Raw genomic sequence first — 19,101 nt, forward strand, 5'->3', positions numbered from 1 at the left:
CCTGTTTTGGGGTGCTGTATATTGCGCCCTGCGCTTGGGTATTGGGTTGCTTGTTGGCTGCTCTCTGTTGGTTCTCCACCTATCTAGTATCCCTGCCCTCCTTTATATATCCTAGGGGACGGGGTTCCTACTTCCTAGTAGGATTACAAGGTAAGAGTCCTAATAGGATTACAAGACATGAGTCCTAACAGGATTACGGTGGAATCCTAGTAGGAATCAGACTTCTTTTTCCTTACGGGTAGCTTCTTTGCGGTACCTAGGGGATCTATCTCTGACAACTGCCACTAAAGAAAATCGTCAAACTACCATATGGACAAGCGACCGGATAGGTGGCATTTCACCATACAAGGTGACACCTTGCTATCACAGCTGTCATTATCTCTAAATTACCATGTCACGCAAATTATTAGAAATAATAAATCTTCAAATGCATTAGTAATAAGTAGAGGACCATTATTCATCTTGAACTATGTAATGCCATTCGGCCAAGGGGGAGATCATAACTTGACGGGGGGGAGGAGGGTGTTAAGATAGTCCTCGAATATTTTGGTAACAAGAAGAACTTTCACGCAAGTCAAGAAACCCTCTGAATCTCTATCCCACCTTTATATAGTGGCACCGTTGCCCGTGTGAGATGACAAACAACCTGGGTCGGGACTTAGACCTCCTGTGCTTTGGTGTGGGACATACGAGGGGAATTTTTAATCCCAGCATAACATTTGCTCCCACAAGGAGTTAAATCTAAAATCTAAGAAGAGTGCTACTAGAGTCATCTAACTAATTTAGCTAGAGGTTGTTTGCACCAAGGGGAGGTCATGATTAGCTTCTTATTCTCATATGTCCTTTTGCTCTCGTGATCATGGCTCGCATGAGATTCATTATCATGGGAAGGGGAGCGACATCAAAAGCATAAAAGCATCAAGCTTGGCATCATCATCTATTTTATGTAGTATCTTCTTCCTTTGTTCAAAGTGAAACTACATTTTTTGGACAAGTGGTCGATCAGGATCATGGATTATGCTTGTAGGTTTAGGATGTTGATATCAACATGGCGAAGGGGTCCTTTAATAGCTATCTAAAAAGAAATGAGATACTAAAAGACATGGAAATTTGAATTAGATTCTAAATCCTTTCTAATTAACCTAAATTTCAACATGCTATAACAAGGTTTGTTTATCCAATATGAAGATATCCCTTCGGGCTTGTTCAGCTGGCAGGGGTGTAATCCCAAGAGGATCTAATCCAGTGAGAGAGAGTTGGGTGGATCCCCTCGGTGTCGCTCAATCTTTATGGGAGTTTAATCACTTTGGGGGTTTAATCACTGCCTCAAAGAGTAAAGGTGCTGCCCGCGGGCGTCCCCGCCAAGCTCTGCCCATCCCCGCCCAGGTGGGTGTTCACGCGCCAGCGGCGCCTGTTCCTGCTGCATCACTACCCATCCCCACCCGGGCTGGCATCCCCGTCAAGCGCCGCCGCCCATCCCTGCTCGGTCGGGCTTCCAGACCGAGCCGTCATTGCCCAGGCGGCCCTTCATGAGCGGACGTCGGCGTCTGACCGCCTACGCCATCCCCAGCCACCCCACCTCAATGCCCCATGCCTCCTCCCTCCCGTGAAGCCTTCCCCGCCTAAGCATTGGTAGGGAGTAGTGTTGTGCTGCATTTGGTGGAAAAAGAAAAAAAATACTAAAGGTATAGAAGGGATGTACGAACCAAAATTCACAAAATTAGCTAATAGAATCCAAATAGTCTAATGAAGGCATCCCAACCTCCATGTAGAAAGATTTTTATAACATTAATTATATAGCTAGATATGATTTTTAGCTTACGTGGCACTATGATATATGAGAGACAGTGGAGACAGGAAGAAACCAGATCTAATGCAAGATCCAGTGTCAACATGAAAAACTATGCGATAGATACTTTTAAATTGTGCATTGGAATTAATGAGATGGTATCTTCATAATAAATGAAGAATAAATATAATAGGTGGAGAAGAGAGAGTGAGTTTAATGAAAATTCGCATCAAGATATTATATGTTGTAAGATATTATAGGTTGTAAAGTGTAGTTTCTAAAAATGATATCTTGATGATATGGTAATACAGAAGCTATAAGATGTTCGGCGGTGCTACGCGGCAACATCTACATCATCAGGTGCAGCCAGTCAATAAGCTTTTTTGAAGTTGTTTGATCTTTGCTTTGCAGCCGTATGTGCTCAGACCTGCAGTGCTACCCGTTGTAGCTGCGGTCGCAAGGCGTGATTGGTTTGCGTACGAGGCTAGCTTGGCTCGTACCACGCAGCCAGGCTCTCGCTGGACAGGGCTGAGCGCATGCAACACTGTCATGTTTGGTTGCTTCTTGCTTGTATGCGTTGGGTCTGGTTGAGATGAGATGGTGTTTGGTTACGATATTGTTCAAGAGAAAACAGATAAACAATCATAACTATGATATTTAATATGTGCAACTATTATCTTACAGCTCTCATTCATCTTATTACTCTTAATATTATTTAAAATTTGTTAATATCATTTAGTATACTCTAATTATGTACTAATAATATCATTAACTGATTAATCACTTGCATCCCGCGAGCTTGGCCTCGGAGAAACGGCCACCATTCTCATTTCTCCAGAGCTAGGCTGAGTGATGATTTTGCATCTGGAGAACCAGGCTCAAGTACCGGTGCAGACAATCAAACACAGAGATCCTGCATCCCGCGAGCCTGCTTCTCATGAAACCAATCGCACCCAGCAGCTGCAGCGAACAAGCGAACATGTCACGCCGTGAGAAACAGATGGCATTTTGTTCGCGAAAATTGCAATCTGCATGTCAGACCGCCTTTGCACAGCAGACCCACTCAAACCCGTCAAAGCCGTTGCCACGAGGCCCAGGCTCCCTAACCACTAACGTCGCGCCAGGTCACAACTCCAGGCACGCTGTCACCCCCTCATTCGCTGGGCACCCCCTCGCGTGACGTGGCCGCAAAAACCGCTCCTCCCCGCCGCGCCTACTCCTTTCCAATACTCACACTCACAAGCCAATGACCATTGGGTCCCACAGCCCCAATCCTACCTGGACCCCACATGTCATTGCCTCTGTGTACCTCGCGCTCACGCGTCGCTCGTGGTCGTGGCCAGTGTCTTCCTCCCCACTCGAACCTTTCAAACTCGCAGCGTTCGCCTTCCCCTTGCGAGCTCGGAGCGGCCCCCTTCCAGAAGCGCCCCCCGCCGCAGCCTCCTCGAGGCCCCGACCCTGCCGCGGTGGCGCCGTCCACGCCCCAGCCGCCCCAGGGTCTCTCCCGCCGCCGCACCGCCGCCGCCAACCTCCAGCCGAGTCCGTCGGGGGCGGCGACCGCCAGCCTCGCCGCCGCCCTCGCGCGCGAGCGCATCAGGCGCCGCGGCGAGGCGGACGCGGGCCCGGGGGAGCGGGAGGCCCTGCCCTTCTGGCAGAGGACCTGTTTCCTCGCGCTGCTGCTGGCGATGGCCGCCGCGTCGTTCGCGCTCGCTCTCCTGCTCTTCCTCGGCCTCGATCTCCACGAGGCCGCGCCGGCGCAGTCCTACGCCGCCGACCCGGATACCGTCGTTGAGGTGCGACTGTGCGAGGCCCTTCGCATTTCCTGTCCTGCGTTGTTCTATTCGTATTGATGGGGTTTGGATTGTTGGGTTAGTGTTCCACGTTTCGAATTTGAGGGGATCGGTGCTTAATTATTTTCCTCATCATTGGCGTGCTTGGTCGGCTGGAGCTGTGATACGATTGTTTCTCCTATTTGTTGACAGATTACCTACGGGTCAGTGATCAAGTTGATGCATGAGAGGACCAAGTTTCGGCTGCATTCTCACGACGTGCCTTATGGATCTGGCAGCGGCCAGCAGTCGGTCACCAGCTTCCCCAACGTCGACGACGCCAATAGCTACTGGGTATGTGTCTCTCCAGTTTATTTCACTAAATCAACCTGATCATGTGCCAATAGCTACTGGTATGTGTCTCTCCAGTTTGTTTCCCCCACACTTAGTTCATTGAAAAATACAATCCAATGCCCATACTAATAAAGTTACTAATCATAAGAAAAACAAGCCAATCTGAATCTGCCAAAATATTCTTAAATTCATTTCTGGCATTATTTGATGGAGAAACATTTGGGATTTGATTGAGTTGCTAAATAAGTTGCCTGATTCTCTCAAACTGCTACATGTTTCTACCCTTTTCAGATTTTATTTGAAATTTAGACATAAGCTTCCATCCAGTACGTTATATACCTGTCACGATTACAGTCAAAGTTTAGTTGATTATTTTCTTTGTGAATTTAAATATCTAGAAAATAATAGTTTCCAAAAAAAGATCAGAGAGCATGTATGCTATTGGCTAAGAGTCACCAGGAAGGGCAAACCAGCTTACAGTATGTTTCAGCAAACGGCAAATTGCACTACAAAAATGATTGAGATCCCATGCAGAAACATAACTGTTTCTGTTTCCAAAAATCAAGCAAGCTTTCTGAAAACACAGTCTAACTTCCAGTAATTTGGGTCCAGTTTTCAGCCAGTCAATGGCCAGAATTCTGCAGTGATGGTACTATAATTTCAAGCCCAGTGATTTAAACCCCGTGCAGGAAAACATGTATTTCAGGATTTAAAACTAACAAGGTACAGCTTAAACTAACTATCATGTGGGGCTGTGTGGGAGACTATTATAAGAGAAAAAGAAGGATTGCTTTTTACAGTTGCTTTAGTAGAGAAATAAGAAGTCAGTTCTCTTAGGGAGCCTCTTAACATGAAGTTCACAGTTGAAAATCTGGTATATTCAGCCAGCCACCATGTTATGCAATTCCCATATAAAAGAGGGGTGTCGATCCATGGTTTGACAAGCAATAAATCTTTTTTCTTTTCTTTGAAACCAACACAAGCAATAAATCAGTCCAATTGTGTCATTCTATTATCTGTTTACTGGCAACTATGAGACAATTTCAACCCACTACATCTTATGTCAACTAGTAGACCAGCATCTGAGAGGCTCTTACTTTGTGACGCTAGCTGGGGTGGGGCATCTTGCTTAATTATGTGTGGACTGTTTTATTCGCAGTGCCTTTTGTGTGAAAAATTATTTTGCGTTGAGTTCTGCATCTTAAAAAGTGGACATTTGGAGAACATTGGAAGTAGAGTCAACACCTTCCTGGTCTTCTCTTAATGGCAACTTAAAGAAAATACGCATATTAAATATTAATAGAACATTTAGTCACATGGTTCTGATATTGGTCTGATACTGTTACTTTTCTTCAGTTGTTTCATGGTGGAAGTTCTGATCCAAGCCTTTCTCTTGAAGACTTACTTTTATGGTACATCTTATGCAGATAGTGAGACCTCAACCAGATTCTTCAGCAAAACAAGGTGATCCCATTACACATGGAACTATAATAAGGCTTCAACATATGAGAACTCGAAAGTGGTTACACAGCCACCTGCATGCTTCCCCCATAACCGGAAATTTGGAGGTCAGCAACTAATTACTTTCTTGTACTTTTGGGCTATACTTGCATGTGTTCTTCATGGAGAACCTTTTATGAAAAGGTGGTTTTAGCTAAATATAGTTCTCAGGTTACCACCCCAAGAAAAAAAAAACCAACACCAGCACACACACACACACACAAAGTTTTGAAGCTTTCCCATTAATACGATACATAGTAATAGCTTCTTGCTGTCTCTTATGAGAAATTGTTCAGAATTCATGGCTAGTTTTGCCAACTAAACCTTTTCTCTGAGTAAAATTGTGTCATTATCTGAGATTGCTTCTTTATATGTTCAAGACATCATGTTAAATGTATGTATCTGTACTCTCAGGTTAGCTGCTTTGGTGGAGAGAATGAATCGGATACTGGAGACTACTGGAGGTTAGTGGTTCTGTTAGAAATGTAGTGTGGTGAGCTATTGTCATATCTTTTCACTTGACCTAGCTGAACTCATGCCTGTTATTACTAAATAATTTCTTAGGCTCGAGATTGAGGGCAGCGGGAAAACCTGGCGGCAAGACCAGAGGATTCGGTTAAGACATGTTGATACTGGTGGTTATCTGCACAGCCACGACAGGAAGTACACACGAATTGCTGGTGGGCAGCAAGAGGTGGGTTCATCTGAGTTGTTCTCATGTTTTCTTCCATCCATTTGTGATTGAGAACTCTGTTATGCTACCAGAACTATTCAAGCCAACTGGAACTCTGTTTTGCCACCAGAATTATGTGAACCAACTGGGTTATCTGTTTCTGCTTCTGCAGGTATGCGGAGTTGGCGACAAGCGCCCAGACAACATCTGGCTTGCAGCTGAGGGGGTCTATCACCCGGTGATGCCACACAAGTAGCTCTACCGCTGGATGAGAAGTGCCATTGTTAAAAGGAACTTTTATGGTGCTTAGGCTGATTCAATGCACAGAGTTGTAATTGTAACTGTTCTAACATTTTACTGTAATCTACTTGTGCTGTCTGTAACATTACTGTGTTCAGAGCAAAACACAGTGCATCTGTTCTGCTCATCCGTATAAAGACGACTCGGCAAGTCCCAGTATACAAGTTCTACCTGTTTATGTTTGGCTGCTGATCGTCTTAGGCATGATTGGAAAACGTAGTACAAATCTATGTGAAGCCTGTTTGGCCGGGTGTCGTACCCAAAGCAAAGTTTGATCTATTCTGGTCTCAAGTTTCTAATCTATTCTCGATGCTTATATTGAATCACATATGGTCATTCACAGTGGACAGCATTTCACTGTTTATAATGGCCAGTTTTATTTTACTGTTTAAGACAATGTCTAGTTCATTTCACTATTTACAATGATAGCACATCAGCTAAAGAGGTGCAAGGGCAATCTCATTCCATGGTGTCTATAAATAGTGTCTATTTTACAATGTCATCAAGAAACTACTTTTAGAAATTACACTTTACAACCCATGATATCTTGGTGCAGATTTCTATTAAACTCTCTCTCTCTTCTCAACCTATTATATTTATTTTCATTTATTAGAAACACACCACTTTACTTCTAATGCACAACTATAGTGTCTAGTGCATAGGTTCTCGTGTTGAGACTGGATCTTGCATAAGACCCAGTTTCTTCTCTCTCCACTCTCTCTATCATTTATTATGGTGCCATGTAAGCTAAAAATCTTATATGGCAATATAATTAATACTATGGAAACCATCCTATATGGTGGGCTAGGATGCCCTAAGGTGATAAAAAAGATCCCATTACTTAGTTTCTTTTCGAGATTACATCTTTTAAGTACTCCTTCTGTTTTTATTTACATGTCGTATTAGATTTATCCTAAGTTAAATTTGGCTAACTTTGACCAAATTTATATAAAAAATAATAATATTTACAATACCAAATTTATTTTATTGGATCCACCATAAACCATGAAGTATATGTTGGTAGTGCATATGTTGGATAGTATAGTTGTTGCTATATTTTTCTATAGACTTGATCAAAATTAGTTAACTTTGACTTGACAAACCTAATACGATATCTAAAATAAAAATAGAGGGAGTATTGCATGACGGTTTGAAACAAAACATTCTTATACGAGTTTCACACGGTTTCCAACATAGGGACGAAGCGACATGCTATCATTAGAGTCTACTCGGTTTTCCAATGCTGCGAATGAAACGGAATGGTCTGCGTAGAGTTTCACTCGGTTTCCAATGCATCCAAGATGGTGGGCACGGGTTTCAACTAGATAAAACTCATCTTCTCTCTCGTAATTCACGACACTTACGATATGCCAACACATTAAGTTCTTTTCAAAAAGAAAAAGATTGGCTCAACAGGCATCTCCCACAATCTACATCAGCTGGTTGTAGAGTTAATGAGGTGACATTGCGACATGTGGACTTCTATGGTTCCCTTTAACCCTCAAACATTTCTATTCCTCCCTCCTTAAGTCATGGAAAGTTCTCTCCTGGAATGTAAGGGGGAAGTAACTCAGATAAGAAATGTAACATCAAACAGCTAGATAAATATAGAATGCACTGTTTTTGGCGAGGAGGAGATATGAGTGATAAAGGAGCACCTAAACCAGCCTGGAAAAATGCTCTGTTTGCCTAAAGAACACGGTGGCCTTGGTATACTAGATCTGTCACTGCAGAATGAAGAACTTCTACTTAAGAATTTACACAAGTTTTTCAACAAAGTAGTTCCTCCTTCGGTAAAAGTGATTTGGCATAATTATTACACAAATGGCAGATTGCCAGGCATCACAAAGAAGGGTTCCTTCTGGTGGATAGATATCCTAAAATTGCTTGATAAATGTAAGTGGACTAGCTTCCCATATTCCACACAATAGAGAAACTATACTTCTTCGGGAAGATATGCGCAGAGGTATTGTAGCTAAGTTTTCTTGCCCTCAGTTATACTACTTTGCCAGAAACAAAAGGATATCTCTTCTCAAAGCAGCATCACAGCCCCAATTGCACTCATGCTTCCACTTGCCAATGTCCACTGAAGCTTTTCAGCAATACAATCTGTTACTCAATCAGATAGAGGATTGCAACCTTTCAAATGATAAGGATGTTTGGACGTATATATGGGGCAAGGGCTTCTATAGTTCACAAAAAGCACGCAGAGTGTTAAAAGGTCACCAAGATATTCACCTATCATACAAATGGCTATGGAAGAGATCATGCAATCTAAAGCACAAAATCTTTGTCTGGCTGCTCCTGAAGCATAGACTCAGTATAAGAGAATTGTTACAAAGGAAATCTATGCATCTTTATTATTACAATTATGTTTTATGCAATGAAGGTATCCTTGAGTCAGCAGCGCATCTTTTCCTCCACTGTACCACCTCCATTGAATGTTGGAACACTCTGAATCTGCATATAGATCCCAGCAGCCCTTGCAAATTTTACAATCCCTCAGGATGCAAATCAATGAAACTTTCTTCATGGAGATTATAATCATAATGTCTTGGAGTATTTGGACCATCAGGAATAATGAAATCTTCAGGCAGATCCAAGCTTCACCAGATAGTTGCAGAGAAATCTTCACACATGAATTTTCCCAACTTTTACATTGAGCAAAGAAAAAAAAATACTTTCCTAGGATCTTAGATTGGTTGCAATTCTTTTTGTAGTTCCTTTTTTTTGTTTTTATTCTCAATATCCTCCTCTCTATAGTTCTGTTTGAAACTCTCTTTTATTTTTAATATATAACAAGCAGGGGCCAAAAGTCTCATAAAAAACACTTCTATTCCAAGTAGGAATAAATGCTCAAACTCCCATTATAACTAGAAATCCTAATAGCACCTTCCTCATTAGACCTTACATCTGGTAAAATCAAAGAGAGGGAGTACATGGCACGCATTTTACCAATGACAACGAACACACTGTTATGGTGGCATGACAAGCTGTTTTGCATTGCCACGAAAGGGATCCTTTGAAGAATTTAATTGGTATAAGAAGTTTTCAAGCTAGAGTAAATTTCGCGCTGATTGGAAACGTGTATTAAAAAAATAGTTTGGAAACCATTTCACAAAAACTAGACCATCATTTAAACATGTATCACAAAACTAGCATCTCTAGGTGACAATTAACTAACTACACTTCTGGTCAGGTTTCGGGGCTTAGGAGTGTAGTTTGTATACCAAATGATACTAAACATATAACAGTGACATGACGTAACAATAGAAATGCAATTTTGCAAAGCTGAGACCCGTAGTTCTATAGTACTTTCATAGGTTTTTAAATGTGTAGTTTCTAATAGCATAATTTTATAAAATTTACCCTTTAGTTAAACAATATAAATATATAACATAGAAAAGAAACAGAACAAACCAGGAACAATAGCCTTACTGGTTCGGATCAGCTTTAAGGTCAGTCATGTAGATAACCTGGTGGGAACTATTGGAACCATGGTTTTATTTATGACAAACTAGTCAACCGGTTTTTATAGTGAGATGTTGGCTATTTCGATGTTTGAACATTATTTTGGAACGTTGGACATGGATTATTACAGCACTGCTATGCAATTTTACAACATTGTCTTGAAATATAAGGGATTCTAAATTTGTCCTAAGTCAAATTATTTTAGGTTTGACCAAGTTTATAGAGAAGAGTTTTAATCTACAAAAAAGGAGAAAAACTAAAATATTTCATAATAGATCTACTTATGCTCATTTGACATAAAAAGTATTATTTTTATTTTCTATAAACTTGGTGATACTAAGAATATAGTTTGATTTAGACAAATTCAGAACATAATCCTTTATACTTCAGGACTGATGAAGTGTTTGTTGTGTCATATGTGATGTGTTTGGACAGATCATATTACATATATGATAGAAAATTCATATTGTTAATACATGCTATGAAAATATATATTATATTGATAAATGAGAAATTATTGGTTTGATTGAACTAGTGAACTGGTAGAATTATTGGCTCGATCACTAGTCCGGCCTTTTGTTCTTTTTTTTGATGGGCAGACTTTTGTTCTGTGCATACACTAGATTTCGAAATTAAAAATATCCTTTTTGGAGAAAAATAAAAAAATCCTTGGATGTTACCACACGTGTCCGTAAGAAATACATTGTGAATAGTGGGAACAGGGAATTGTACTTATCAAGTTTACTTTCTGAAAGTTTCATGGGCTAACGAGACTGTGAAGCCTGTCAGGCAGGAACCAAGCCCAAGGCTTGCTCCTAAGCAAGTCCAGACCTACTCTCCAAGTCCCCCACCAACACGACGCGGCGCAGCCGATCCTCCGTCGGTCACTCCGTACCTCCATCCGTCGGATTCTCCACCTGCCACTGCCATTGTTGCTTCAACGCCGCTCATCCGTCGGCCTCTTGCAGGCCAGTGGTGATCCACCCAGTCGTGGATTGGTTTCTTCCTTTTCCTGGTAGCTATTCCATGACGTGATGTATTGAACCAGGAGTTCGTTATGTTCAGAGGAGCTCTCTCATTGTTGTTAAATTCAAGATAGTAGTGCGGAGCGCGAACAGTTTCATCTTCCTGTTAGAAGATACCGCAGGTAAGGAAGAAGCTCGTTGGATTTGGGTTGGGTGAGGACGGGGGTGGAGGTGGTGGCAGCGGGAGGTGGTGGCAGCGGGACGAGCGGCGTAGCGGTGTTGTGGCGAGGTGCCACGGCACTGTGAGCGGTAGCCGAGGTCGGCAGCGGTGAGTTTGAGGGGATTAGAGTTATGGGTTTGAATTTCCAATTGCCGGCAAGATTAGAGGAATGGTCCGTGGTGGTGGCGGATTGTGCCCGGTGGCAGATTATAATGGTTGGGCCACGTCAGCGGTGGGAGCTAGCGCCCGGCGAAGTTAGTGGAGGTTGGGATAGAGGTTTTGGTGGGCGGCCCAAGAGGTGTCACTAGCCGCTGGGTGGTTGAATCAGCGGCGGCTAGACCGCTGGGTGAAGAAGGAATAACAACGAATAAAAAAAACGAAGAGGATAAGACAGATCTTTCCGTCGCTGCTATCTAATAGCGGCACTCATGTGCTAGCTAATGGACCCTATAGTATTTGGTTAGGCTAAATGTAATAGTGATCTATTTACTGAGGACAATAGATTCCGTTACTTACTTTTTTATTTTGGTTCATTCTATAATTAATTATGATGGTATCGAATAGCGATCTGTACAAGAGGAGTACGAGATACAACACTCGCCGCGATGATAGTCACACACTCCCAATTTCTTATCGGGCGCGCGAGCGCCTGGAACCGGTGGCAACGAACGCATGCACGTGCCCTTTATTCCCTTGGGTCCTCGAGTTGCTCCCTTCACCCTGGCTCCCTTGGGTCCGTTATTTGCTTTTTCTTTATATTTTTGTCTCCATGTGCCTCATATATTAGAACCGCTCTGCATTGATATGTCAATCATAAGTACCCTATAAAGTTTTGCATATTGTAGTTAAAAGTTTTGTTATATTCTATTGTAAAGGGTTATGCATAGAAGTTAAGAGTCAAGGATATATAGAGTTATCAATCATACAGTTAGAACTTTTTGAACTACAAATATAAAGTTATGCACACTTGGTTTATAAGTTTTTGAAAATACTAATGTGAAGTTTTAATTATGTTCATTCAAAAGCTAGGAATTGTATAAAATTTTGTTTATAGCACTCAAAAGTTTTCCATGTCCTTTTATGTAGTGCTGTGTAAAGAACATGAACATTAAGTATATAGATTTTTAAACATGTAGTTTAATTTTTTAACTACAAACAGAATGTTTGTGCATGTGGTTCAAAAGTTTTTGCAAATATGAATATGAAGATTTTCAATATGGACATTCAAATTTAGGGATTCTTTCAATTCTATTGTTAAGTACTCTCTACATAACTTGAAAGTTAAATACATAACTTTTTAAAATATAAACTTTTATGCATGTGGTTCGTAAGTTTTTCAGAATACTAGTATGAAGTTTTTAAATATGAGCATTCAAAGTTTGGGGTTGTAGAAAGTTCTGTACATAGGAGTCCAAAGTTTTTCATACCCTATCGTAAGGTGCTTTATAGCCAAATAAAAAGTTGTGTAAATTGAAGTTTCTAAGCTATAAATACAATGTTTTTGTTATATGAGTCCAGGCTTAGTAAAGTTTGAAGCATAAGTATACAATATATTGTTTCTAGATATGCAGTTTTTCTTGAGTTCATCTTAATCAAATTTTCTAATTCTAAACTTTTGCACAAGAGCCTTTATCTTTCATGTTTTAGCATAATATCACCATTGCTGAGGGATGCAACTTTTCCCTGCGAGCATGTTGAGCCGATGTTTCGTGCAGAAAACACTATACCACAGCCCCAAGATAGCGATTGCATTGTGGTCGTTATAAGTCGTTTTAGTGACAAATCATCGGTTAGCATAAAGTTATGCTAATCCTAACTATTTGTCGGCAATAGTGGCGTCGGGATAAATCTATACCGACCCACACGTTTTTACCACCGATCGACGCACATGAGAGGAAATACCAACAGTCCAACAATAATTATTGAAATGGATATAACATAATATATTATTATTATTTAGTATACATGTATCTCAAAATTAATATATTAACCGTGGATAAGCAGTCATCACAAGATATATCAACAATTGGAACATTCACATCAATTCATTGAAATGAGCATATAATATTAATATTAAGTCATCCGTGCATGCATGAGCCAGCTAGTCCAATGTAATGTCACATTATACATTACAACACTACAAATTGACCTGACTCACAACCATCAGGTTTGCATCTATGAGCAAACAATCAATATTTCCACATGCATCTACCATTACAGACCAAAGTTTCACACTTCACTACCACCAGGTTCGCCGCAGCCACTAAGTTTGTGTGCAAAATATTCATCTCCAGGAACTTCAAAACAAAACAAAACACATAAGCTTGCATGAAAACTTTTCTTCCAGCCTACAACCTTCAAGCCTCCTTCCTAGCATTTCTTCAAGAATTGCCTGAGAGTGAATATGGCATGGAAGTAGGGTTAAGTTTCAGCAAAGTATGAGAAAAGTGACGTACAACCACTCAAAATTCCATCAAAAGAAGCTGATGCAAAAAATAAACTGGAGCCTGGCCTCCTACCATGACAGTTGGATTAGTTGAAATAATTTCTCCCTTAGTCACAACGGTGGATCAGATATCAACATGTCATATAATATGTACTCAGGTTGCAGGCTAACTTGCATGTCCACTAGTACATAAGATTGAACAAAACAAGTAACAACGAGTATAGTTGCTGGAAAAAAATGAAAAATGAAAAAAAAATCAACATTCAAAACAGATGTATCATTCTTTCATGTTCACAACAAAATAGAGAACAATAATTATCAGACCCCGGGGACTCGGGACTGCGCACATGGTGTACATATTATAGGACAAGGGATAGGATATGACTCACGTCCTACACCAGTTGTAACTGCTCTTACAGGAGTAGGACTAGTCGGAATAGAAGGAACTCGGATAGGACTCCTAAGCTAGTATCGTAGCAACGAGCCATATCCTTTAGTACGCTCTTTTAAAACTTTTCTTTTGTTTAGTGTATCTGTTCTTAGTTGTTCTTGTTTGCTTACTTGTATGCTTCAGTCCGATGCTTATGTAACATTAGAAGGAGCGCGATCCAAGAGTTTTGAAGATTTAGAGTTTTAAGAATAAGAGTTGAAGACTCTGAGCAGCTTCTCTAAAGGAAAGGCAAGTGTTTTCTTGATCATTCTTTTGTCCTAATAATCATAATAAATACAAATATCTTTATGCCTGCATGTGTCTTAACCTGATGGATCCTAATTAAGGATATGCCTAGTCTTTATGATTATTCCTTGCTAATCTGGGTTTTACCTTTATGTTGGGTAGCTTCGGTATAGTTGCTATAACTAGTTCCGGTTTGGGAATAATATATAACCATGATGACAATAATGATGATACTACACCTGTTCTATCATGTTCATGCGCTATGCGTTGTTAATACAAGATCATATGTTTTAATCGGAACATGGAGAACCACCCAGGAAAACAGTGCAACCACAATACTATATAGCTCTGGTCTTAGCTAATTAATTAGAAATACTAGCTTATGACGATCTTACTGAAAGGGCAAGAGGGGAGTGCATTGATAGAGTATAGCTCGGTCCTCTTGAGGCTTTGATACGTGGTCCTTGGCTAAGGCACTTCCTCATTAAGGAGAGTTATGACCACTGCGACCTGAAACCTTAGCGGATTGTCATAAGTTAGGGAATCTTTGTAAAAGCCTCGTAGTGAATCCCTTGTCACTCACCTCGGAAGTGTTTAAGAGGCTAGCTACCTCGGGCAAATTGGGAGATACGAATTGTGGGTAAAGTGTACAACCTCTGCAGAGTGAAAACTGATATATCAGCCGTGCTCACAGTTAAGAGTGGCTCGGATCCTCACATGATAATTGAACTTGAAGATGAATTAAATCGTGGACCATATTTATGGTTGTGGTTATGCTTCTGCTATATCTCTTCTATTTCTTTTAATGTGGGTTTTGGTATGAACTTATACCTTAGTAATCAGGTGCTAATAAAATTTGACCAACTAAAATTGCTTATCGCAGTAAGCCAGTTAGCCTTTCCTTGATTTTGGCCATCATGTCGTATAATTCCCAACACTTGCTGAGTACCAACCATAAGTGTACTCACGCTTGTTATAATTGCTGCTCAGAGGAGAAAGTGATGTGAACCGGTCGATTGCTTGTGAAGTTTGGAGTCTTCATTTTCAGAATAAGCTGTATAACTCTGATAATCTTTAGTCTTTTAAATTCTCTTTTCGTGATACTATTGCTGATTATTCACTGATGAAGTCACTATATATTTGGAACTTGATCCTGGCATACATATAGTTATGCATTCGGTTTTATCCTTAAAACCGGGTGTGACAAGGATGTAGGGTATTATGCTCTAGACGGCACGAACATGTCTAAAGTTTCGTGTTCCTTGCGCCTTCGAGATCCTGATCTTGGCGACACCCCACCTACAATCTACCACCTCGAGGGTATCCCTCGGTGGGCTTGGAGGTTAAACACCGACAACTGGTGTGCCAGGTAGGGGTGCTCATCGAAGATTCACCAGCGAACTCGATGGCATTGTTCAAACTTCACAGGCACTATGCCCGACGAGGGCACAACGTTCACCTTCAGCTCCTGGGTCTGCATCACTAATGGCCGTGGTGGCTTCAGCAGCCACCTTTCCAACACCAGGAAGCCGGAGGCATCTGCTCTAGCATCATGCCGTGACATCGACGACCTCGTGGATGATCTCGGTGAAATTCGACTTTCCGATCTAATCGGAAACCACGAGGGCGAGTCGGGGTCCAACTCGACTCCTACTCATGATCGGTTTGACTCCAGTTCGCGTCAGTGACGACCTCGACTTCTCAGTTCAACTACAGCTCGCATCAACATGTTGTTGCCAGAAGCAGTGCTTGGGTGCGGCGGAGTAGGCGGCTCTACCCCCGTGAGCGTTGCGCTCGCATCAGGCCGCTCGGCCGCACCAGGCACACGGGGGCCGGTGCAGGGGGTGTGCGGCCCATCGCAAATAGGCTGCCCGTGCGCTCGTTCCATTATCAACCCTGGTGAACTCCCGTTCTAAGAAGGCAGACCTCTCGCTTCTTCCAACGACAAAGAAGGTCGGGCTGCGAGTACCAAATGCTTCGCACCAGATCGTGAGGTATTCATGATTCATGTCGACAAAAGACAGTGAAGGCCTGAGCATGTCCAGCTAGATGACTATGACAATGATTACATCTCTGATTCACTCGATCAAAGTGTGAATGTGATGATGAGTTTTGATGTTACAAACACCATCAAGATAGAGGATGGAGACGGTGCTCAGAAGGAGCGCCACAAGCTCAGGAACACAAAGCGCGCCGAACGTAGGCACCGCATAGTCGAGCAGCACCAGCAAGGGCAAGGCAACCTCTATGACTCTTCCACGAGTGACATCCGCACTATCATCAACGTCGGCCGGGAAGCCCGCAACACCATCATCGCCAGGCAACAGGAGCGTGAAGAGGTGGAGGTCTATAGCACCACCAACTATCATATCCCCCTCAACTACCTGGGTACAACTCGAAAGCGCAAGCCAGAAGTTGCGGAACAACCAACCCGAAGAAAGAAAACCCTTAGCTCAAAATAACGCTTCGAGGAAGCTCTCCACAAACGATGCCCATGGCACCTGAAGAGCAAGCATTCCACCTTCAAATGTCAAACCCTTCGGAGGGCCCTGGGAGCCCCACCACTCAACGAAGACTACGAAGAAAGGCGATGGGACTACCCGAATAATGATCTATTCATAAATTAAGTATCCAATGCAAGGAGGTTTTCTGAGGGTCTTTTAGGTGTTTCGTTTGTTCAACCGTTGTTTTGGGATTATATCTCAAAACAAGGGGTTCCATAAACTAAAAAGCACCCCTTGTTACCACTTAGTTAGGGTCGCTATTTATGTTTATTATTTGGGTTAATCATGACTTCCTCGCTATACTACTCTCAGACGTGCCCAATGAATGTCTAGTCTAATTAGTGCAACCTTTTTCCAGCCGATCTCTTGTCACCTATTCCTCATGTCACGAGCCCTTTTTACCAACACTCGGGGGCTAAGGATAGGGCCAGCGGGGATGGGCTCGGGAAAGAAGAAAATGATTCAATTTTTTCAAGACTAAGCTCAGGGAACCCTATCACAACCGAGCCATACAACTGCCAAAAGTGGTCGCCTCGTTTGGCCATGACTAGTGGAACTTGTTAATTAGCCAAATAAAGTATCTACTGATTATCAATCAAATACTTCCAGTAACACTCCGTTTACTAGTTCTCAACTAGTACTTTATGTTACTAAAGGGACCTCGCCCCCATACTTCCAGTAATGCTCAGTTTACTCGTTCTTGACTAGTACTCTATGTTACTGAAGGGGCCTCGCTCCCATACTTCCAATAACGCTCCGTTTACTAGTCCCCAACTAGTACTCTATGATACTGAAGCCGTGTCGCTTCTATACTTCCAGTAACGCTCAGTTTACTGGTTCCCGACTAGTACTCTATGTTACTGAAGGGACCTCGCTCCAATACTTTAAGTAACGCTCAGTTTACTAGTTCCCGACTAGTACTCTATGTTACTGAAGGGGCCTCACTCCCATATAGTAACACTCAGTTTACTAGTTCCAGACTAGTACTCTATGTTACTGAAGGGGGCTCGCTCCCATACTTCCAGCACGACTTCCAGCTCGCTCCCATACTCAGTTTACTAGTTCCAGACTAGTACTCTATGTTACTCAGCTTGCGTCGCCGACTACAACGACTACTCAACACGACTTCAAGCTTGCGTCGCCGACTACCTCGACTACTCGGTACAACTCCTGCTCGCGCCGCCGACACTCGGTACAACGACTACTCAGCACGACTTAGTTGGAATCAACTCTGACTAGTTGGCTTCATCAACAACTGTTGCAGCTTTGCTGACAATCGCCCATGAATCAAGCTAAGAGATCAGACTTGGACCATGTCGCTGAGTGAGGTATGCTCCCGAGAACTGCCTTACTTGGCCATCACTTCGTCAGCACAGACCACTCGGCGTGCTAGCGGCGACTCGGCCGACCCCCAGACTCGGGGGCTGGTGCTGCCGACCATGTGGTGTATCTCCTCTAACTCAATTGGTACCTACGCTACTCGGCATACCTTCAATGGCTCATCTAGCTCCCTTGTTCTGGTGCTGGGCGCAACAAGGCACTTGGCATACTTTCGGCGGCTCGTCTAGCTCCTGTGCTCGGGGGCTGGGCACAACAGGGCACTCAGCGTGTTTTCGGCGGCTCGTCTAGCTCCCATGCTTAGGGCTAGGCACAGGAATCAACTTGACGTATCACTGTGCAAAAGCTGAAGAGTTTATCTCGGGATAAGAATTGTTTTGAGCGGTAATTTAGGATTTCTTAGGGGAAGTTATTTGTTTAACCATTTTTTCAGGGATGCTATCCCCAAAAAGGAGTTTTCGAATTCCTGAACTAATTTTCCTATTTTAACCATCAATTTAAATTCTTAATCTTTTACACAATCCATACCACGACTCTTTGGATCCTTTTTTCCAAACATTGGGATTTGGACTCAAGGCTCAGGGGCTGCGGGGCACGTGTCGGCTTATTTTTTAAATTTTTGGAAGATGAGGACAGAAGATTCAAGACTAATTTAACCCTTAGTCTGATTCTTCAATTCAACCTAAGGCTTGGGGGCTACTCCATATGGAGTGCGAGTTTAATCGCACCCCATATAAAAGAAGACTTGAAAGCTACTCAGGGTATGAACACCTCATAGCCTCGATCCAACCAAGAAAGTACTCGGAAGATACCTTTAAGATGGAGTTCAGGAGAACTCAAAGACACCTTCCGAAGTACTCGGAAGCCTGCGGTACTCGACTACGAAGAGCTCGGGGACTTATCAGATCCGGGGCCACGAGACTGCGCATATGGCGTACATATTCTAGGATAATGTATGGGACATGGCCCACGCCCTACACCAGCTGTAACTACTCGTACAGGAGTAGAATTAGTCGGAGCAGAAGGAAACTATCTGAATAGTATTCGGGTAGGACTGCTAAGCTAGTATCGGGTTAGGATTTTCATATAACCCTGT

The 19,101-nt window shown here is 42.4% G+C and overlaps 1 protein-coding gene across 1 annotated transcript; it reads left to right on the top strand.

Annotated features, from left to right (window-relative positions):
* The first annotated feature begins 3,060 nt into the window (after positions 1-3,060).
* LOC112896370 (stromal cell-derived factor 2-like protein) lies at positions 3,061-6,567 on the top strand. The gene is made up of 6 exons (XM_025964309.1): positions 3,061-3,582; positions 3,772-3,912; positions 5,340-5,480; positions 5,827-5,876; positions 5,977-6,106; positions 6,258-6,567. The coding sequence occupies exons 1-6, from the start codon at positions 3,079-3,081 to the stop codon at positions 6,339-6,341; spliced, it is 1,050 nt and encodes a 349-aa protein (XP_025820094.1). The 5' UTR covers positions 3,061-3,078; the 3' UTR covers positions 6,342-6,567.
* Positions 6,568-19,101: the final 12,534 nt, after the last annotated feature.

The sequence above is a fragment of the Panicum hallii genome, chromosome 6, assembly GCF_002211085.1.
Source record: "Panicum hallii strain FIL2 chromosome 6, PHallii_v3.1, whole genome shotgun sequence".
In the NCBI taxonomy this organism is placed as follows: Eukaryota; Viridiplantae; Streptophyta; class Magnoliopsida; order Poales; family Poaceae; genus Panicum; species Panicum hallii.

Coding starts and splice junctions, on each gene's coding strand:
- LOC112896370 (XM_025964309.1), top strand. CDS start 3,079: ATGTCATTGCCTCTGTGTACCTCGCGCTCACGCGTCGCTCGTGGTCGT. Junction 3,913..5,339: donor ACGACGCCAATAGCTACTGG/GTATGTGTCTCT, acceptor CATCTTATGCAG/ATAGTGAGACCTCAACCAGA. Junction 6,107..6,257: donor TTGCTGGTGGGCAGCAAGAG/GTGGGTTCATCT, acceptor CTGCTTCTGCAG/GTATGCGGAGTTGGCGACAA.